The sequence below is a fragment of the Lycium ferocissimum genome, chromosome 10 (assembly GCF_029784015.1).
Source record: "Lycium ferocissimum isolate CSIRO_LF1 chromosome 10, AGI_CSIRO_Lferr_CH_V1, whole genome shotgun sequence".
In the NCBI taxonomy this organism is placed as follows: domain Eukaryota; kingdom Viridiplantae; phylum Streptophyta; class Magnoliopsida; order Solanales; family Solanaceae; genus Lycium; species Lycium ferocissimum.
Window position 1 is genome coordinate 31,051,337 of NC_081351.1, and position 22,892 is coordinate 31,074,228.

The 22,892-nt window shown below is 35.0% G+C and overlaps 4 protein-coding genes across 4 annotated transcripts; 2 read left to right on the forward strand and 2 right to left on the reverse strand.

Moving 5' to 3' along the window:
• The first annotated feature begins 4,427 nt into the window (after nucleotides 1–4,427).
• LOC132033353 (26S proteasome non-ATPase regulatory subunit 14 homolog) lies at nucleotides 4,428–10,943 on the forward strand. Its single transcript, XM_059423305.1, has 6 exons — nucleotides 4,428–4,588; nucleotides 5,894–6,071; nucleotides 7,835–7,916; nucleotides 9,478–9,654; nucleotides 10,310–10,477; nucleotides 10,597–10,943. The coding sequence occupies exons 1-6, from the start codon at nucleotides 4,447–4,449 to the stop codon at nucleotides 10,786–10,788; spliced, it is 939 nt and encodes a 312-aa protein (XP_059279288.1). The 5' UTR covers nucleotides 4,428–4,446; the 3' UTR covers nucleotides 10,789–10,943.
• A 2,310-nt stretch (nucleotides 10,944–13,253) lies between these two features.
• LOC132035319 (probable carboxylesterase 2) lies at nucleotides 13,254–15,070 on the reverse strand. Its single transcript, XM_059425589.1, has 2 exons — nucleotides 14,474–15,070; nucleotides 13,254–13,826 (listed from the first exon to the last, which is right to left on the reverse strand). The coding sequence occupies exons 1-2, from the start codon at nucleotides 14,967–14,969 to the stop codon at nucleotides 13,360–13,362; spliced, it is 963 nt and encodes a 320-aa protein (XP_059281572.1). The 5' UTR covers nucleotides 14,970–15,070; the 3' UTR covers nucleotides 13,254–13,359.
• Nucleotides 15,071–17,801: 2,731 nt separating this feature from the next.
• On the forward strand, nucleotides 17,802–21,298 carry LOC132033355 (succinate dehydrogenase subunit 5, mitochondrial-like). The gene is made up of 4 exons (XM_059423307.1): nucleotides 17,802–17,999; nucleotides 19,890–20,200; nucleotides 20,283–20,468; nucleotides 21,009–21,298. The coding sequence occupies exons 1-4, from the start codon at nucleotides 17,861–17,863 to the stop codon at nucleotides 21,063–21,065; spliced, it is 693 nt and encodes a 230-aa protein (XP_059279290.1). The 5' UTR covers nucleotides 17,802–17,860; the 3' UTR covers nucleotides 21,066–21,298.
• Nucleotides 21,299–21,590: 292 nt separating this feature from the next.
• On the reverse strand, nucleotides 21,591–22,401 carry LOC132033356 (uncharacterized). Its single transcript, XM_059423308.1, has 2 exons — nucleotides 22,228–22,401; nucleotides 21,591–22,150 (listed from the first exon to the last, which is right to left on the reverse strand). Exons 1-2 carry the CDS (start codon nucleotides 22,399–22,401, stop codon nucleotides 21,698–21,700), a joined length of 627 nt encoding a protein of 208 aa, XP_059279291.1. The 3' UTR covers nucleotides 21,591–21,697.
• Between the last annotated feature and the right edge of the window lie 491 nt (nucleotides 22,402–22,892).

Below are 22,892 nucleotides of genomic sequence, written 5' to 3' on the forward strand. Positions count from 1 at the left end.
GAATGTGCGAACATTCCCTAACGTAGATAGTTAGCCTCGCATACCTTAATTCCCAGCCTTTGAGCGTAATACAATGTTCGTCAACCCTTTCAACTTTGATCTATATCAATACAAGTCAAAGGGATTCTATATTAGCAATAATATTCATGCTTTGGTCATCTAAGCATTTTATCAAACACTTAGTGGGCATAAAGCTCCACAATCTCCATTAATGGTGTTTCTTCACCCAATTCCCATTCTATTACTTCTAGTGATTCTACAATCTCAATTAGGTGTAATTAACATCATTCTCCATCACCCATATCATTATAACAATCTCAAGTCAACAATCCAAAACCCTACTATAGTTCGTGTAATTCTCTTTTACTAAACCCATTTACTATTCTCCCAAGGACTCATCAATTTCACTATTATGAATGATTAGAGTGTAAAAGCATTACCTTTTTGACGTTTAATCTCTTGAATTCAAGTTCTAGGGTTTCCACGCCCAACAATAAGGTTCCATTCACAACTTTATCGATTAGAAGGGTTTACTCAAGTTAGAAAGAGATTAGGGACTTGAATTCAATCTATAATCATGATAAAACTTACCTTGGAAGGTTCTTGAGGTTTGGGACTTGTTCTCTATGGATTTAGGGTGATTTTTCGTGAATGGGGTGTTGGGGAAATAAACCCCAAATCTTAAATATAACTTAAAACGCGTAAACCCGACTCTTGACCCGAAACCCGACCTTTTGCGCGTTGGGTCCGCGATGCACGGGCATCGCGCGACATCCTGCAGGTCAATATTCAGATTGTGCGATCGGCCCGCGATGCGGAGCCATCGCACGCTCCCGCACGCGCCCTCAAAAGCGACACGTATCGGTTCTGCACAGTGTTCGGTAAAATAGGCATAACTTCTTGTATATAGCTCTGTTCAAGGCCCATAATATACCCTTGGAAATCTATTTCAAAGGGATACAACTTTCATGTTTTAAGTTTCCTCAAATTCCTAACGGATTTTCACGAAATTCGACTGGAAGACAGACGTATCAAAACTTAGCCGATTCTATAGACTTTTAAACGCCTTACTATTAGCCATATTGAGACGATCATATCTCCTTGCTCCGATCTCTCGATTAGCTGTCCTTATATCGTTAGAAAGATATTTTTACATAATACAACTTTCATTGAGGGTACTTTCCCAAATTCCCAACTAATCAAGGAGTTATCACTGCCCGAAGTAGGCTATCTCTCCTATCGACCATTTTCGCAAAACGTTTAAACCTTCAGTTTTTCCACTAAAACTCTAATGATATGAGTCTAACCTTAGTTCTAAGATACGGGGTGTAACACCCCACTTGTGGGATTACACTGGTATGTTGTTGTTGTTGCACCCTTAATTATTGTAAGTCATTAATTTTGGGAAATGAATTTGAGTATTTAATAAAAAAAGTAAAATAGGTATAAAATGGTAAATTATCTCTTAATTTTTCAAATTGAAAAGGGCCAAATATACCCCTGTACTATGAGAAAGGGCCCAAATATACCCTAGTTATACTTTGGGTTCAATTATACCCCCCGTTATATTGTTGGATCAAATACACCTCTTCTCCATTAAAGTTGTCCAAGGTGGACATTCAATACTACATGACAGTGACATTTGATGATGTAGATGTTATGTGGCATGTCACCGCAGCGCCCTAACCCATTTTATTCCTTCCCTCTATGTGTTCTTCCACCGCTAAAATTTCATTAGCCACCACTGTTGCCACCACCAGGGGCGGAGCCACATACGGCGAAGGGGGTACCCCTTCGGCAAAAAATTACACAGTTTATATGTGGTTAAAATTATTTTTATGTATAGATAGTAGATGTAGAACTATGGAAGAACAAATAGAGGAGAATGAAATATTAGTGATGGAAGAACAAATAGAGGGGAGAGATAAAATGAGTTAGGGTGCTGAGGTGGCATGCTACGTGGCATCCACCTCATCAAATATCACTGCCATGTAGCCTTGGACAACTTTAAAGGATGAGGGATATATTTGATCCAGTAGTATAACGGCGGGGTATATTTGAACCCAATGTATAATGAGGGTATATTTGGCCTTTTTCTCATGGTATAAGGGTATATTTGGCCCTTTTCCGTTTTTCAAATTGAACAAATCAAATGAGCATACATTTTTAATACAGTAGACAAGTAAAAGTGGACTGAGGTACTACTATCAAGATGTTTATTAGGAAAATATTTTGGTGATACATAACATAAGTATCCAAAGTACAGGGGTCAAAGTACAATAACACAATTTCCCCTATATAAATACCCCAACTCCTCTCAAATCAAAGAAATTTCATTTCTAGTAGTTCTGATTTTTTAAATTGGACAAGTACAAATGAAAACATATTTTTAATATAGTGAATAAGTAAAAGTGGATCGAGGTACTACTATCAAGATGCTTATTAGGAAAATATTTTGGTGATCAATAACATAAATATCCAAAGTACAGGGGTGTAAGTGCAATAACACAATTTCCCCCTATATAAATACCCCAACTCCTTACAGATAAAAGAAATTTCGTTCCTAGTAGTCTTGCTCTCAAAGAAATCCATAAAAGCAAAACCCAATCGGAAAAGCATGTCAAGAATGGAAAGATTGTAGCGGATGTTCGCCGAAGCTGGCAGCGCGTTAGGCCACCCGCCACCGGATTATCCAAAATTAACATTTAAGGGACAAAATTGTCAATTCTAGATTTTAGAATAGTTCGGCTACATTAATCATCAAATAAGGCAGGTTAATGTAATATTTGGAACCTCAAGAAAGGTAGGTGTCACAAGCCGAAACCTCATCAAATTTCAACCAAATACTCCCTCCATCTATGTTTACTTATCTATGTTTAACTTGGCACAGTCTTAAGAAGCAATAGATAAATTCGTAATTTTGTTATATCACCCTTAATTATTATTCTCGTTGTTCTAATTTTTGTGATATACAATTATTTTTAGTCTGTTCAACAAATAATGATATATTTCTATAGTTCGAAATAATTTAACTTAAAACCTCCCTGTTTACATTTAATGAAATAGTTCACAGCCACATAAATATCTATGGCTTACTATATACCACAAGTTTCAAAAATTTACTTTTCTTTCTTAAACTTCGTGCCTAATCAAACTATATCACACAAATTGGGACGGGGGAAGTATAAGTCATCAATGTTGGGAAATGATTAGGAGTATTTAATAATAATATTAAAGTAGGTATAAAATGAAAATTATCTCTTGAGTGTTCTAATTGAACAAATAAAAATAGTATAGTCGGACAAGTAAAAGTGGACGGAGAGAGTATTATCAAGATCCTTACTAGGAAAATATTTTGGTTAATAAATAACATAAATATCCAAAGTACAGGGGCGTAAGTGCAATAAAACTATTTTTCCCCAATATAAATACACCAACTCCTCTCAAATCAAAGTAATTTCATTCCTAGTAGTCTTGTTCTCAAAGAAATCCCCAAAAAGAAAAACCCAAAACCCAATCGGAACTGTAACACATGTTAGGAATGGAAAGATTGCAGCGGATGTTCGCCAAGGTAGCGAAATACGTTAGGCCACCTGATTATCCAAAATTAACATTTGGGACAAAATTGTCAATTCTAGATTTTAGAATAGTTCGGCTACATTAATCATCAAATAAGGCGGGTTAACGTAATATTTGGAACCTGAAAGGAAGGTAGGTGTCTAACGACAAGTGAAACCTCATCAAATTTCAACCAAATACTCCCTCCATCTATGTTTACTTATCTATGTTTAACTTGGCACAGTCTTAAGAAGCAATAGATAAATTCGTAATTTTGTTATATCACCCTTAATTATTATTCTCATTGTTCTAATTTTTGTGATACACAATCATTTTCAGTCTGTTTAACAAATAATGATACATTTCTATAGTTAGAAATAATTTAACTTAAAACCTCTCTGTTTACATTTAATGAAATAGTTCACAGCCACATAAATATCTATGGCTTACTATATACCACAAGTTTCAAAAATTTACTTTTCTTTCTTAAACTTCGTGCCTAATCAAACTATATCACACAAATTGGGACGGAGGAAGTATAAGTCATCAATGTTGGGAAATGATTAGGAGTATTTAATAATAATAATAAAGTAGGTATAAAATGAAAAATTATCTCTTGAGTGTTCTAATTGAACAAATAAAAATAGTATAGTCGGACAAGTAAAAGTGGATGGAGAGAGTATTATCAAGATCCTTACTAGGAAAATATTTTGGTTAATAAATAACATAAATATCCAAAGTACAGGGGGCGTAAGTGCAATAAAACTATTTTTCCCCACTATAAATACACCAACTCCTCTCAAATCAAAGTAATTTCATTGCTGGTAGTCTTGTTCTCAAAGAAATCCCCAAAAAGCAAAACCCAAAACCCAATCGGAACTGTAACACATGTCTGGAATGGAAAGATTGCAACGGATGTTCGCCGGAGCTGGCGGGGCGTTAGGGCACCCGCCACCGGATTCTCCAACACTAGACTCTTCTGAACAAGTTTACATCTCTTCACTCGCCCTACTCAAAATGCTTAAACACGGTAACTTAGGGTTTTAAACTTCGCTATTTATACACGTGTTATCTGGATCTAGTTGCATATAGTTACTTATCCGTGTTTTTGCTTTTGGCTCGAACTATGTATACACACGTATATAAATTTTTAAAAAAGTCTAAATATTGGATTAGTCTTTCACTTTTTGTGTAGGTTTTGTGAAATTTGGGTTTTTATTGTGATGTTAATGTGCAGGGAGGGCTGCATATATCTAGTTATTGTTATTGCTTTTAGCTCGAACTATGTAGACATGTGTGATTATTTTTTAAAATGTGTATTTCTCTTTCGGTCCCAATTTAAGTGTTTTAGTTTGATTAGACACGGAGTTTAAGAAATAAAGGGTTATTTTTCAATCTTGTGCTCCTAAATTAAAGGTGTGTGTAATGTACTAAAATGTCCTTTAAATTTTGTGGTTATAAACTTGCCATGTAGGATGTTTTGAATTGTCAACTTACTGAATATAGAAAGAGAAACTCTTTTTGGGACGGGCCATAAGAGAAAGTAGGGCACTTAAATTGGGACGAAGTGAGTACATTATATATAAAACAAACTGTAGCCTCAGTGAGTCCGCGGCATTTAAATTTTGGATTAGTCTGTCTGTTTGTGTGTGTAGGTGTTGTTTAATTAGGGTTTTATATGATACATGTGTGGATTTTTTTTGTCTTAATACATAGTCAGCCCCTTAAACTTGCCAAGATATTCCGTTTAGACACTCAAACTAAACTCTGTTCCAATTGAACACCTCAAGTCCTAATGAAGTGTTTCAGTTAGACACTTTTGGATTAAATTCTGAACTTTGTTTTTGAGTGTGTTTTTGTTCGTCTATTAGGTAGTTAAGTTAATTACGTAAAATATGTCATCTCAATTAATTATATGCATCAACCTATAGTAGAAAATGCCTGGGGCTTTACGGCTTATTGAGGTGAATGCGTATAATTAAGGAGATTATATATAGATATATATATTTTATGTGATTAACTTAACTACCTAATAGACCAATGAAAACACACAATTCTTTTCCTTCAAAATTTGAACCGTGTCTTATTGGAACACTTCATCAGGAGTTGAGGTGTTCAATTGGAACATGGCTTAGTTCGAGTGTCTAAATGGAATATCCTGGAAAGTTTGAGGGGCTACTTATGTATTAAGCCAAAAATTTAAAATGTATATTATGTATAAAACAGACTGTAGTCTCTCAGCGAGTCCGTGGAGTTTAAATATTGGATTAGTATCTCTGTGTGTGTGTGTGTAGGTGTTGTGTAATTAGGGTTTTTATTGTGATTAAATGTGCAGGGAGGGCTGGAGTTCCTATGGAAGTGATGGGATTGATGTTAGGGGAATTCGTGGATGAGTATACAGTGCGTGTAGTGGATGTGTTTGCAATGCCTCAGAGTGGTACTGGAGTGAGTGTTGAAGCTGTTGATCATGTTTTCCAGACCAATATGCTTGACATGCTCAAGCAGACTGGGAGGTAATAACTGCTTGCGATTGGTATCATACACGATAATTTATAGTTGAAAGATTCTTGCTTTAGCTGGGTAATGTGTTACTTTTCTTATGGTTTATCATATGCTTATTAATTTGGAGATTTTTAGCCTTTTCTTTGTGGTCCTTTCTCATGTCAAATGGTATGACTCTATAAGGGGATGTTTGATTCGAAACCCCCTGCCTACAACAGCAGGGGATTTGCCTTCCGGGTCGAGCTCGTTGCACGGGGCTTTCCTAGTGCGGGGTATCTCTTCTGTGTGGTTTGCGGGCTATTGCACAGGAGCGGGGTTTACCCTATGCGCACCAAAAGGGTAGCGGCTGTGGGTTCACTTGGCATCAAAAATAAAATAAAATAAGGGGATGCTTGATTGCGAATTAGAAAACTGAGCTTTTTCATGTGTTCTGTGCAATTTTTGATGGGGTTAAACTAGCCATGGAAGGGTTCATTATCTGGCTGCTGTGTGAACCTTTCCCCTTGTGAATGGGATTAAGACAGTGTTTGGTACCTAATTTGGAATGTTGTGAGATAGTATTCTTCTAAGTTGCAAGATTTTTATGATTTGAAAAGACACTTTGTTTGCATTTCATTGTGTTTTACAATTTCAGAGTGACTGCAGTTCTAGACTTTGTTTTATCCCGTAAGTGCTTGCGGAAGAGTTACGGCTCTTACCTAAAAGTAGCTAAATATATATGACAGATATTATGAAACTTTAGGTCTACATTAAAGTGTGAGACTTTGTGTGTTTGTTTCAAGAATATCTTTTAGTCCTTATTTTTGCCTCGATTGATAAGTTGTTGAGGTCTGTATCACATCAGAACTAACTTGAAGATGTGATCTTCGGTATAAAGCGGTAACTTTATTTGTTAATTGTGCTCTTTGAGTTTTTTGTTAAAGATCCTTTTGTATTTGCGGAGAATGTAGTGGTTAGGCTTTATCTTAATCAACTCTGGTAAGTGGCTGATTATTTGGATTCGGGTTCCTTGAGCTTTTATTAGAATCGACCTTTAAAAATGTTGGCATCACAAAGTTAAGGGGCTGTCCTGTAAAATTTTAGGCATGATGAAGCAGCAGCTAAGTAATAAGAAGATTAAGGCTAATCCATTTAGGAGTTGTCTGCTGAAATTAGAAACCTGGTAAATGATTGGAAACTAAATCAGTTTAGGTGGTTTGCAACGTAAGGTAGAAGATTAGGATATTTCATGAACCTATTTCTTACCCTTATCTTCTAGTTGTGCAAAACTGTTGTTTTCTATTGGTTGGAGGCTATCCCACCTGCCAAACTCCCTCAGGAAAAAAACTAAAAAGGATAAAAAGAAAAGGGAAGGGGCAGCCCGGTGCACTAACCTCCCGCTATGCGTGGGGTCCGGGGAAGGGCCGGACCATAAGGGTCTATTTTACGCAATAAAAAGAAAAGGGAAGGATGAAAGCAAAAAGATACGGAAAAAAAAAAAAGAGCCAGAGTATTATGAGTTTGGCTGCTTATTGAGAACATAGTATCAAAAGTTGGCAGTTCATTGTTATATATATATATATATATATACATATATATATATATATATATATATATATATATTTTATGACGCTACTTTAATCTTATATAATATCTGCTCTTCATTTCTGATGCGCCACTATCTCATACCTCCTTTGTTTTGTGGTGTTGCCTAATCAACTTGTATTCTTACCTTATTATTTGTGCTTTGACACTGAGGATGTGCCCTAAAATGCTACTTTGCTTTGTGTTATAGACCTGAGATGGTTGTTGGTTGGTATCATTCACATCCTGGATTTGGCTGCTGGCTCTCTGGTGTTGATATCAATACTCAGCAGGTTATTCTTGTCCTTTTCCATTTTGATGGTTAGCTGGTTTCTATTGACATTTGAAATGTTCTATGTGAATCATGAGCCACCGAATAGTGAATTGTTTACGATACTGTGTGCGTCCTTTAGTAGTTAATCCAATCACCCCGAGTTAAATGAACTTCTTTGATTAATGTGGAATTGAGAAAAGCTTTATAAAAAAAGAAGAAGATGGAATTAAGAAAAGCTAGACTGAATCCGTTGTAATATGAAATTTGACTAAGGTGGTGAAATGTGGCATGGTAATACCATGCAAAGCTGTACTATTTGTTATCCTACTTCTTAGATTTAACAGAGGTCAGGAAATTCTCTTAACGAGAAGGATTACTTTCCTGGAGCCTGTATAAAGAGTATGGAAGTGCTTTGTGATGATGTTATGCACTTTCATCCTTTGAGTTCGCTGCTGAAATGGAACACAGTTTCTTTTCATTTTAAAATGCATCCTTCCTTTGAGCTAGGCACTTAGTAGTTGTTTCATGCAATAACCAAATAAGTTAATTTCACAACCCATCCAGGTATATAGAGTTAAAGCCGGGGTAGTGTCTACTACTAAGTTTGGTTAAAAAAAAAAAAAATGGCAGAAGAGAGAGGGAGGGAGTTAGGGAGAGGTTAATTTATTCTTTAGGTGAATGTTATATCTTTCTGTATTTATATTAAGAGCTGGTGTAGTCCATGACTCTCACTTCTACCGTATTACTAGATAAGGGAGTTACTAGCCCCTTAATTCCGCCTTTAACTTAGTGATTCCATGAGGCATGCCGTTTTTATCTGCATTTTGATCCTCAAATAAAAACAAATTTAGAGAAACGTTTGCGCTGAGGATGGAAATAAAGGGCGGGATTGAGAAGGAGAGGGAGCGTTAGAGGTAATGGAAGATGTTGAAAGCTGCCTTTATCAGTTGTCTTTTCTCCCCAGTTTGCTAGAAAACCCCTTTTCGCTTCTCTTGAGAAATTTAGCTTTTCATGAGGACGACACCACATTGTCCCCCCGGCCCAAAAGAAAAAGAGAGAGACCACATTGGTATGGTTGTCTTTTGCATTCTATAGCTATAATTTGTTGGGATCTTCATGATAATTCTGGTCTCTATGATAGAAATAGGAAGTCTGGTTATCAAGATAAAGGTTGAACTCTCTTATGGTAGACAAAATCCTCTGGACAGGCTGTTATGGCATTCTGTATTGACTAGCATGGGAGAATCATAGAAATTGACTGAAGCAAACTTCTGTTTGCAGCAAGAATTAGAAAAATAAGAAAATAAGAACTTATTTCGATATGATGGCAGAGAGATTTCTTCCGTCTCTCCCTACCTCTAAATAATAAATAACGGGGATAGTGAGAAATAGAGTAAATAGTTTATATAACTTTGCACTCTCGAGTGTTCAATCGCATTTTGGTAAAAGCAGATGAGCACAAGAACCTATCAACTACCTATCAACTTGTCTTGATACCTATCAGAAGGTCGATTTGGTGTGTTTTTGACATGGTCTTCATGTGGAGTACGCCAATAACTAATAAATGTTCTATTGTGCAGAGTTTTGAAGCACTGAATCAACGAGCAGTGGCTGTGGTGGTGGATCCTATTCAGAGTGTTAAAGGGAAGGTGGTAATTGATGCCTTTCGCTTGATCAATCCCCAAACTATGATGCTTGGCCAAGAGCCACGACAGACAACATCAAATCTGGGACATCTGAACAAACCATCTATTCAAGTAAGTGTCGTTATTAATCTTTATAGTACTGTGAAAGATGTTACTCCTCCCCTCCCCCACCCCACTCACATGCCCAGTCTCAGTATATGTGCGACACCTATTTTACTTCGATATTCGGTCTTCCAGCTGGTGGTGATACTTCTACTTGGAACATCTTCTTCAGTACTTCCACAAGTAATTTCAGCAAAAATAAAGTTCCACTAGTTTTAAAAAGTCTAGTTGATTCATATTTTCCAACTAAAACCTGCTGTCCAAGAACCAACTTCAACTACAGATATAATACTTCCTCCGTTTTAAAATGTTTGTCTTACTTTCCTTTTTAGTCCATTTAAAAAAGAATGCCTCTTTCCTTTTTTGACAACTCTTTAATTCCAACTTTTTACATGGCATGTTTAAGACCACAAAATTAAAGGGCATTCTAATACATTCTACACATCTTAATTAAAGGCCACAAGATTCAAAAGTTCTTTACTTTCTTAAGCTTCGTGTCAAGTCAAAACTAGACAAACATTTTGAAACAGAGGGAGTACTAGACTCAAAGTAACTTCTTAACTTAAAAGCATCAAACTGTGTTTGCATAAACTTTGTCGATTGTCTATTCAGTTTCAGTTTCAGTTTCTTTCTTTTGGGTTCTGATTGGATCTGCATTTTGCAGGCATTGATCCATGGTTTGAACAGACACTACTACTCAATAGCCATAAACTACAGAAAGAATGAACTTGAAGAGAAGATGCTACTGAATCTTCACAAGAAGAAATGGACAGATGGACTCACACTCCAGCGTTTTGATGCTCATTCCAAAACCAACGAGCAGACAGTTCAGGTAATCTATGGGTTTGCATGGTATTTAATTACAAGACCATTGTTACATCGTCTGCCAACCTTTAATGTTTAGAAATGCAGAATATGCTTGCTGATATTTTTTCATATTCTCATGTGCAGGAGATGTTAAACCTTGCGGTCAAGTATAATAAAGCCGTGCAGGAGGAGGATGAGTTGCCCCCAGAAAAGCTAGCTATTGCAAATGTAGGAAGGCAAGATGCCAAGAAGCATCTTGAAGAGCATGTCTCGAATTTGATGTCTTCAAACATTGTCCAGACGTTGGGAACCATGCTCGACACAGTTGTCTTCTGATCGTCTCTCGAAAGTCTGCAGAAGTTGTGTTCGAAGTCATGAAATAGAAACATGTTCTTTGCTGCATTTTTTTTATTGTGACCAGTACGTCGTTTTACTCTGTGAGAGCAGCTGTTATTCAATATGTTTATGTTATCTTACGATGACTTCTGACATACGGTGATTATCTTTACACTGAACCATTGACCTAATTCAGTGTCTCAAGTTCAAAACCACAAAAGAGCGGATGCGAGGAGGATTTTGAGTTGATTGGGGCTCTTCAAGTTATTAGGGTCTTGTTAGAATTTGGTGAACTGTTGCTATGAGGTAGACTTGTTTCAATATCGTTAATGCAAGACATGGCACGATTTGGCTCCAAATAAAAGCAAATAGACGTTGAGCTAAGCTTAACTAAGTTGAAAATAGCAAAAGATGATGGAATAAAGTAACAATAATAATATATCTAGTTTGATCTCACAAGTGGAGTCTTGGAAGGTGGGGTTGTATGCAGACCTTACAAATAGGTAGAGAAATTGTTCCCAATAGATCCTTGACTCGAGAAAAGCGTTTTTCAGATCAGGTTTCTTCATCTCCGTTCCAAATTCTAACAGTTATTCTAGATAAATTAAGATCATTCTCAAATGCTCAACAAAAGTAGTTCACTTTTTAAGTTGTGCTCATCTCTAAAATATGAAAAAGAAGACAATGCATACTACTATATTGTAAAATTGTGAAATGAATTTTTAAGTCCATTTAGCTCGATCGGGATCAACTCCTTCTATGTCATAGGAAAAAGCTAAAAGCAATATAGTCATCAAGGTAGAGCTAGTAATGGCTCCAAAGGTTTATTCTGCTGATTGCTTCTAAGGTTGATGATGCTAATTGCTTCAATGGTGTTGAAGAACCATAAGAGTGAAAATTGGCTATCAATGAAAACAAGAACACGGTGGAAGCCCTCATATATTTTGTAAGAAGGTCACAATCCTAAAGAAATTTGGTTATAGTAAATGTAGTATCCAAATTACCTGCTATAACTATTTTCTTTATTTATAATTTCAATATTAAAAAAGTGAAAATAATTAAAACTTACCTTTAAGGGACTCAGGCTCAGCATGCTACTGAATCTTCATAAGAAGAAACGGAATATATGGACTCAGGCTCCGGCATTTTGATGCTTATTCCAAAACCAACGAGCAGACGGTTCAGGTAAATCCATGGGTTTGCGTGGTATTTAAATACAACATCGTTGTTACATCTTCTGCCAACCTTTGACGATTAGAAGTACAGAACATGCCTGCTCAGATGTTTTCATCTCAACCTCTCTCCACTGGAGAGAAAGAGTAACAAGGAAATAGTGTCTTAACATGCCCGTTGACTTTCACTATTCTCATGTGCAGGAGATGCTAAACCTTGCAATCAAGTATAATAAAGTGGTGCAGGAGGACGATGAATCGGAAAAACTAGCTAATGCAAGTGTAGGATGGCAAGATGCAAAGAAGCATGTCCCTAATTTGATGTGTGCACAACTGAAAATCTCAACTAACCTGACAAATTAGACATGTTTTTTTTCCTGTTTAAGACACCTATGCTATAGAGTGCAACTTGACAAGATTATTATAACAACTAGCTAATCATAGAACTCAAGAACAAAATTAGTATCATCTTCAAATTAAATACAAAACTATGCTTCCTAATTATGCCAAGGGTAAACTATGAAGGTTACATTAGTTGACAATAATTATGATCTTGGCCTCTTCCTTGTAACGAGAGAGCAAATAAACTGTCAAGAATGTGGTAGGATGAATGTGATTCCTAAAATGGAGAAGCTACTAGTTGGGGGTCCAGACATTCTATCTTCTGAAGTTCTTTTCGATAAAATCTGTCTGAATTTGTGAACTAGGAACATCTTTCTTAATGTGAGCAGAACTTCATCTACTCTGTGAGAGCAGCTGTTATTTAATATGTTTATGTTATCTCATAGAAATAGTTATTGGACTATAGGAAAGGAAATGTCTTCCCACTGATCCATTCTTCTATAATCAGCTCCTCATATTATAATTAGACATGGCACAATTGGGCCCCAACCTAGTGCAAATAGAGCAGCAGAGCTAAAGCTTAACTAAGTTGAAAAGATGATGAATTAATCATATCCGTCAGATGAACTTTATGGGTCTATGAATCTTTTTTTATGCGGGTGTCTAGACCAATTTACGTGCACCTCCACGAGGTACTTATTACTGGAAACCAGCAGCACAACAATACTATACCTGTCCACCAAGGGCATTAATCACAGTTGTCTTCATATTATATGAGATTAGTATTTTATTTTAATTACTCAAATTGCCTATAAACAAATATGCAAATCAAATAGAATCCACGTTTGGACTTTTCTACCTGCACCGACGTCATTTATATATAGGCTTAACAGAAAGAACAAATAATTTTATGTATCATATTCATACATTCCTTTAAGTAAAGTCTACACGAAAATGAAAACCGTGGAATTTTATTACTATTATTAATGTATACAAATTTATCATGAAAACGACGGCAAAGAACATGTCTAAAGCAACATATCAACTTCACAGACAGTCACCGTCCATTAATAAAATCAGCCCAACATTTGACCAAAGCAAGTGCTTTCTCACTGTTAGGATCAAAGATATGAAAAACATGATCTTCCCCTTTGGTTTCAATCATTTCTACTTTCCCTTTCCACTGACTCTTCACCAAAGATTCATAGTACAATATCCCTCTATCTCTAAGAATATCCAATTCTGCTACACAAACAAGAACTCTATCACAATTCACTTGTTCAAGACTTGGTGCTTCATCAACAAAAGGATTGATCAAAGGGTCATTATTCCCTTTATTTGATGGACAAACAAATTCCCACCATTTATCCACCATTGATTTTCTAACTGGATCTTGAATCTCTATGCCTATTGGCTCTTCTCCCCAGAAATATGGACTAATCATGAGCATCCCAGAAAGTTTCATCCCTAAAGCTTCATCTGATTTCCCAGCTTTGATTGCCATGAAGTGTGAAATATTAGCGCCTGCACAAAGTTAATTACACGCATGGTCAATGAACTTTATTACTATATGAATAAATTCATTAAGTTTTATTCATTATATCAACTCTAATTTCCATGAAGTGTGAAATATTAGCGCCTGAACAAAGTTAATTTCACGTATGGTCAATGAACTTTACTCATTATAACAATAAAATCACTTAATTTTACCCACTATGACAATAAATAAACTATATTTTTGTCCCACAAAAATGAGTAAAATTTATTCATATAAAAATAACGCCGTAAAACTTTCTTTTGTCATATTAAAATATTTTAAAAAATCACTAGATTTTATTTACTATAACAATAAAATTCACAAATTTTATCCTCTATGACAGTAAAATCACTAAAATTTACTCTTACGACAATGAATACGAAAATTATTCTTGGAATCTTTACCCAAATAGCTTACCAGATTCACCGGTTACTTTTGCTAGCTAGCGTACCTAATTTATACGCATATTTTACATGAATTATATTTAGCTTAATAAAGCGATTCTATAGGCTATTTAAAGTTAACTATTCATTATTATTTTTTGCCTCGTTCAACTTGAACCACTACTTGAATGTGACAAAAGATAATTTAGTGATGTTAAAATTCAGTGATCATATGTGAAACTAATCCGTACCTGCACTATCTCCAGCCAAGAACACACTATCAAAGTCCACAAGCTCTTTCAACCAAACTTCAGACCCTTGTTTTAAATTATGTGCAGCCACCCATTTAAGAACATACCAAGAATCATCATAAGCTGTTGGAAGAGGATGTTCTGGAACTAATCTATAATCCACTGAGACAAGAATAACATTAGCTTTGGACACAAACACATTAAGAGAATCATGGTACTTTGGATCACCAACAGATGATATGCAAAATGCTCCACCATGAAAATAAATCACTAAAGGAAGTTTTTTTGCTTTTGTTGTTGAATTTGGTCTGTAAATTCTTGCAGAAACACCAGTTTTGGAATTTACTACAACATCTTTGGATGTAACTCCAGTTTGGGGGTCATAGGTTGCTGGTGCAAATTCAGTGCCTACAAGTCTTTTGACAGTTCCATTTTTGTAAACTTGTAGATAAGGAAAAACATCATGGACAATTTCAAGATTGTTGGTTATGTCCATTTTTTTGTTTTTGGTTTGAGAGAGAGATAAAAGAGAGAGTTGTTTTGGTAAAACAATGGGAAGGAAGGAAGAAAGATTGGTGCTATGCAAAAGTAAAAGACACCATTGATGGGGCTTTATAATGTGTCCATGACACATTAAGTGGGGTCTATTCTACTTCTTTTGAATCATCCCATTCTTCACTTTATTTTTTTTTTTCCCGTAATGTTCGGTTTAATAATTTGCACACATTTGGAATTATTCCACCAGATATTACTATTCCATCCATTTCACTAATCAATTTTCTTTTAAAAAAGATATAATTATAAATTTATAAATGAGAATCTCTTATAGCAACATCGAATCCTATGGTAGTCGTGATTTAGTAGTTCAGTTGGTTGACTACCTGAACTCTCATCTTGTTGGTGAGGGTTTGAATCTCACATTGTAATTCCCTTTGCCATTTCCTTATCCCTTATGCAATTAAAAAAAAATGCCATGGAAGGTTTAAGATCACATGCTTAAAAAGTTTTGTACTCACATAAAATTATGACGTGTTTAAAACTACAACTTTTAATTTTAATTTTTTTTATTAAACTTTACTTCCCCAAGTTATCCCCAAGTTAGCCATTGTGAAACGAAGAAAGTATCTCTTACTAGTACTAGTATAAGCATCGCCGTATAAACAACTTTGTTCTCCAAAATCTCTTATCAGTGTAGGCATTACCATATTAAATACTAATTTTGTACACCAAATTAAAATGTAAGCAAATGGACAGCAAAAACCATCTAATATCTTTAGCCTTCGCTAAATTTTGAACCTTAAATTTTCGTAACTTTTATACTACTTCATAGAGAATTGGTTGCAATCATTGAGTTGTTTATTCACAGAGAATAGTGTATGTATTAATGAGAAGTAGATATTATTACTTAATTCGTTATTTTTCTTGTTTTTTTATTTATCTACCAATAATGAAGTTTTCCCACGAGAGAACTCCAACCTCAAAAGGCTGGCAACAATGATATCTCGAAACAAATATCTGAATTTGTTTACTTCAATAATTTGACTTTAAAGGGATGATTTCATAAACTAAAACGAAAATGATCGTTGGGGGTACATTAGACAACTCATTAGCCTATTATTTTATTTAAATAATGTGCACATTTGAAGACAAGTACAAACTTAATTATGTATTAAAAAAAAATGGAAAATTATCTGTACCACATGATTGCATAAAATGCCATTTGTTGTCTTTCTGTATATTGGTGTGTAGAAAAACAAAAAGACATTCAGAGTATTTATTTCATTTCCAACCTTTGTTACGTTTTACACCTCAATCTCAAAAAATAATAGTAGCCTATATATATAAATTCTGGGAAAATAAAAATTTTGACAAAAAGAAGTGCATTTAAAGTTAATGTTGTATGTAAAAACAAAGCTCAAGTAAAAGGTTAATTTGCTCCAGCAGAGAAATTAAGAGAGTTTGAATGGTTCTAAACTCTAAAGGGTGGCAATATAAACACAAAGACTTTACTAAACTAGTTTAATAAAATAAGATATTTCACGAGACATTAAATATATATCAATTACTGGGTACTATATAGGCTACTAGCAATATTAAATTTCGACTGCACGAAATTTCATTGGTAGTAACTAGTAACAAATTATTATTATTGTACTAACTTATATTCTACCATATTGACTCAACTTGAAATAGCTTTATTACTCTCACTGTAGATCATGTGCTATAACTTATAATTACAGGCAGCTATTATTAGTGATGATTGAATAATATATGAGTAATAATTGACTTGTTCAACTACGAAACAGCTCTCTTTAGTTGAAAATGGCATCTTTCCAATAGTAATAGCACGGGGCATCGTTGCTTATTCTACGTTTTCCATTCAACAATTCGATGGCCATCTTTTAATAATAATAATAATATAGTTTCTGAAATAGTTTAGGCACTAAATTTTGTAACCAGTAATTGAGTAATTATACTGTTAGTGCGCTTCTATTCAACATTTTACTAATAGCCAATAATGGCCAATAGGTATTGTATTGCACTTTAAAGAAAAAAAATGTTTTAATAGTCATCTACACAAAGATCATTAACTATCAAAGAAAATTAGGAATGACACGTAGTTGACTTACTAATTAAAAATCTGATTACTAATCTGATTTAATATGTTTTGAGTAATCAGATTTACGAACTGTTCAGATTGTTGAAATCAATGTTCTTTTATTAATTTGATTTGAAACAACAGGAAACTAATACAAAAGTAACTAAACAGCAGTAGTAATATGAGTAATATTTATTTATTACAGTTGGGAAACTTAGTATACTTTTTTTTTTTTTTAAAAAAGTGGGAAATAACCACTAAATTTTTTTAGGAAAAATCTAAAATGAGTAGTATTACATAGTAGTACTCTCTCAGGTTCATAATAAGTGTTTTTTTTTTTTTTTTTTTTTTTTTTTTTTTTAAGGTTCAAAATAAGTGCTACAATGAAATTAATTTTAGTTTTTCAAATTTACACTTATCAAGGGTTAAGTGATCAGATCTCAATATGTCAAGTTAATAGTATTGCTTCCGTCTCAAATTATCCGTCGTGTTTTCTTTTACACGCCCCATAAGTTCATTACATATTTACTCTATTACGGTATTGGTAGTCTTCAAGAATAATTATTATAAATGATAAAATGGAAAAAATAATTAATTATATCCTGAACTTCTAAAATAGCAAACAATTTTAGATAATTGTTTTTAGCAATCACGTTATGTGTACACTTATTTTGAACCAAATGGGAATAGTATTTATTTATTACCGTAGTATAAATTAAAAAAATATAACTTTCTGTTTTTGGTAGAAACCTAAGAGAGTGTTAGGGAAAGAAAAGAAAGCAGAGAAAATGTCAGTGATGCGATGTTTGTATCGATCCCTGTGCCGCCGATCTACGGCGGTCTTCACCTCCGCCGCCGCAACCTCCGCCGTCAACCACCGCCACCTCCATTCTTTTTCAGCTTCTCCTACAAACCCTCGCCTTACTGGTACTGTGTGTATCTGTTGATTTATTTTATGAAATTGGAATTCATGACTTTGCTTTTCAATCTGATATTTAAATTGGTAAGGTTTTTAATATATACTGTTAGTTTGCACATAAATTGACAAAAAAGATCCGGACATTGATTTTGCTGATTAATAGACTAATAGCTTTTGTTCATAAGACAGATGAATTGTATGAAGTAATTGCACGGTTTGTCCTTCAAATGGCCTGGTCTTTAATTTTTGCCCCTTCAAAAATCGAAGCATTAGTTCTTTAAGGACGCGGGGCATAACTTGTGGGATATTATGATGCGATAATATAAACTTATGCCCCGTAAAAAGTAGTTTGTCTTGAGGGACAAAAGTGCAAATGACCCGAATTTATATTGATAAGTGTGATAAGAGAACTTGTTTCAGAGAAATCCTGATTCGTCTCGGAATATTATACAATTTCTTTTTATTTTTTATAAGTAAATACAAATTATTTAGTATTGGGATGAAATGGGTCCAAAATCCAAACAGAGCTGGGATATAGATGACTCATACAATCGAGTCCAACTAGTTTGGGATGGTTTGAGACACATGAATCGTACATTAGCTCACGGGAGATGAAAATAGGGATTTTTGATGCTCCATTTCAGTTTGACCTTCTTTTTTTGAATTTTCATTCCCTTTCCCTAAGTTATCTAAGGTTATAAAGAACTTCTAGTATTTTTTTTTATCTTTTTATTTTTCTTGTTATTATTTTATTTTGTACTCTATGCGTTTCATATTGTTGTCTGGTTTTGAATTGGCACGGAGTTTAAGAAAGTAAAGAAGACTTTTGAATCTTGGGGTCTTAGATTAAAGATATGTAGAATGTACCAAAATGTCATTTAATCTTGTGGTCTTAAACATTTGAATTAAAGAGTTGCCAAAAAAGACATTCTTTTTTAAACAGGCAAAAAAAAGGACACTTAAGACAAACATATTGAAACGGAGGGAGTATAGTATTGACCTGAGGTGAGTTTATATGGACCCCAACTTGTTTGGGACTGAGGCGTAGTTGTTGTTAGCTTTACATTACTTGCTAGTTTACCCATCCTTCACTCAGTGTGTCAAAGGCGCGCTTTAAGCCCTGAAGCGAGGCTCAAAACATGTTGAGCGCTTTGCCTCGCTTTATGTGCGCTTCAGTGTCATCATCAAGGCTCTAAGACATACTTTTCCTTGCCGTTGAGCCTCTCTTGAAGCGGTGACACTAGATAATTGATATTTCACTTTATAGTAATGTTTTTACAATTTCTTTGTCCATATATTTGTTATTCATGCTTACTATTATTAGTCTTGGACTAAACATACATATATTTGTAATTTTGCACCATTGCGCTTTTTTTCACTAAAGCCCATGCTTTATTTGCGCTTTGCGCTTAAAGCCCCAGCTAACCTTAGAGCTTTTTTGCGCTTTTGATAACACTGCCTTCACTTCTCTTTAGGTTTTCTGATTCTGCTTTGTCACCTCTGATTGTGGAGTCCATAGGTTGTTCTTTTCCAGTGTGGGTGTTGATTTGTGTCTATGTGATTTTGAAAAATATGTGTTAGAAGTTTCTGTGTTCCATTAGATTCTGAAGCAAATAAAATTCCAAGCATATTCCTCATCCAACAACAAAAACTTTGGCTGGCACACCCGAATATGGTTTCCAATTACTATTAGCTCAGGCACCCTGTGATAAGCTTGAGTGTCAATAAATGTAAAAGTACAGGAATTGGATTCTAAAACCTTTTTTACTGCATCATATTTAGGATTTCTTAAATCACCTCACCCGCGAAGTGCTTGTAGTTTCCTTTCCTATTCTTTGTATCAATTTCATGATCTTATATCAGCAATTTGACATGACATGGATATTGTATAACTTTAGAATGTCAGCATCCTTTCACAATGGCAATGGGAAGCATGCGTTCTTTCAGTGAGGATGTAACTCACATGCCTGCTATAGAAGATTCGGAGGTCAAACGCGCTTTTAAAGACTTAATGGCTGCAAGCTGGGATGAGCTCCCAGATGCTGTTGTCTACGACGCAAAGAATGCAGTGTCCAAAAGTACTGACGACAAGGCTGGCCAGGAAGCTTTGGTGAATGTTTTTCGCGCTGCTGAGGCAGTTGAGGAGTTCATTGGGATTCTCACATCTCTGAAAATGGAAATAGATGATGCTATTGGTTTAAGTGGTGAGGTAGGTTGAGTTTAGATGAAATAAAGGTTGATGTACAGTTTCTCAAGTTCTTGTTGTTTAAATTACTTAAATTGCTTGGCAGGATGTGAAGCCTTTGTCAAAAGAATTCTCTGATGCACTGCATACAGTATTTCAACGCTACAACGCATACATGAGTGCCTTTGGGCCAGAGGAGGAATATTTGAGGAAGAAAGTCGAGATGGAGCTGGGGACTAGGATGATACACTTAAAGATGCGATGCAGTGGCCTCGATGCTGCATGGGGAAAGGTACTTCTAATTGAAGCTACTAGTTGGTTGCATGAACTTCAGCTTTTTTTTAAGTTACGACTTCTTAGACAAGCAATATATTTGCAATACAAGATATGTTTCTCTTAATTGGCATGAAGCTGTAGATACCAACTGCAATTTGAGTTATCCTTAAAGTTGCACTCAAGTAGTATAGCTGTTATACTTCTATAGGATCCTTTTTGCTACAAAATATTGATCGAACTTTAGTACATAGACTAGCTTTTCATGAATTCTTCCCTTGTGCCTTTAACATAAATGTTCATGTGTTACTTTATCAAAAAAATATATATCTAAATAAATGTTCAGGTGTTATACTAGAAATGTCTGCCAACTTCCTATTTTGATAGTGGGGTTTAATATCTCGGGAATAATGCTGCAGTTGATATTAGAATTCATTTTTTAAAATGTTTTCTGAAGATTTTGGTTTCATTTCCGAAATAGTAATCTGAGATATCCTGAAGGATGATCCTTTTGCCATTATTTGTTTTCTCACTGCTCTGTCTGCTTTTTTGAATCCAGGTTACGGTACTTGGGACTTCTGGACTTGCTGGTTCTTATGTTGAGCAAAGAGCATAGGCCTTCAATCATGGCAGAAAAATCACCATGTTTTTGTCTTCAATCACTTGGAAAACTGTTGTTTTAGATAATGCAGGTTGCTCCAATATGATCCATTATGTTGTACTTGGTTCTCAAGTTTGATCATGTGATTACTACAACAGGCAAATAATAATAATCCTAGAAACTTGTGCAAGGAAATACTTTCTTGAATATTCAGAAAGTTCTAATCTTTTTTGTGTTTTGACGTCAAATTCTCTGGATATGTGATGTTTTGCGTTGCTTGTTTTAAGTTGGCTTGCTTATTTACAATGGACTTAAATGGAGTGACATGGTCAATAAGGATTCATATAGCCGACCCAACTTGCTTGGGATTGAAGCGTAATAGTAGTTACTTATTTACTTGACATGGTTATATCGTGTTACTAAAACAGAGAACCTGCATCGTTGGACATCTTTGATTGGCATTCATGCCAAAAATGGGGAAAATTTGACAGTAAATGGACCATTCAACACGGTTTGAAGCATGCTAAGCATAAAAATGTCTATAGCCATTATCAAAGAACATAGTGAATACATAAAAAAGAAGTTCAGCATCCTTTAATTTCTGGGAAAAATGTAAAATTCCTTCTGATTCTCTTGAATGGCAGCAATTAGTATATCTTGATCACTCTAGCACTCTTTCTCCATGACCAAGAATCAGATGGAGATTTTGGCAAAGGAGGAAGTAACAACACTTTACGGCTCAAACCAAATGGCCATCCTTCACAGTGAGAGAATTCCTTAATAACAGAACGCCTCGGAAAATCTTGAAACTCAATCCTGTTCAAGCTTGAAGAACGGGACAATGTTGACTTAGCTGTGGCAAATGCCTCATGGCTTATAGCACTCGAGCATCGCGAAAGACGTGTCCCAACAGATAAGAAATCCTCCCTCTCTTCCTTCTCTTCATCTTCACTTTCCTCTTTTTGTTGCATTAGCTTTTCAGAGATGAATAAATCTCCTGCTGTTGGAGAAAAAGTCCAGTTGAACTTGTCGCTTGCGATGGCTGCCTTTTTTCTGCATTTCGACTCCATATATTTACTTATTACTATTGATACAAACACCTGTTGATAAAAACCACATATTAGAAGATAAATAAAGACATTGAACTTGAAAGAAAATCTTGAGAATAAATTAGTACTTCCTCTTCATCATCATAATCATCCATTGCATCCTCCTCTTCTAAGCTTTGAGTACTAGAATGTCTTTCCTTAAAAATGTGGCAATTGGCAAATGCATCCTTGAGGGTTGTGGAGAAGAATTTGCATCTCTTAGAAGGATTTGTTGTTACTTCTTGGTTAGGAGAGAACACCATGTTTGGAGAAGAGTTTGGAACAAAAAATTAAATTCTTTGAGTGTTGTAGGTGAAAAGGTTCCTCAAAGAGAACTAAATACTTGGGAGTTTTGTCTATTGAAATTCTTGCATGAAAGTGGCCTTCCATCTTCTATTAACTTTTTTGGGGTATTTAATCTTTAAGGTGAAGACAACTTTAAAAGAGCCAACCAAGGAGTATTCAAGAGAATAACTGATGGCTACTTGGACTACTTCTCCCAACCCACTATGTCAAATCAAACTGACACATTCAGTTTCTCATTCTATATATCTCATTTGTTGTTTCAATTTCATAGTAATGCTTCTATATTTGGAGCTACTATTTTTCACTTCAATCTGAAGTTAAGGCTGAAAGAGGACGCTGCACCAAACAATGACCACTTACAAATGTTATTATCTTATGGGACTGTTATGGTATGAAAGATAAATCATTTTGGTATTGAATAAGAGATATTTTCACCCCAATTTGCTCA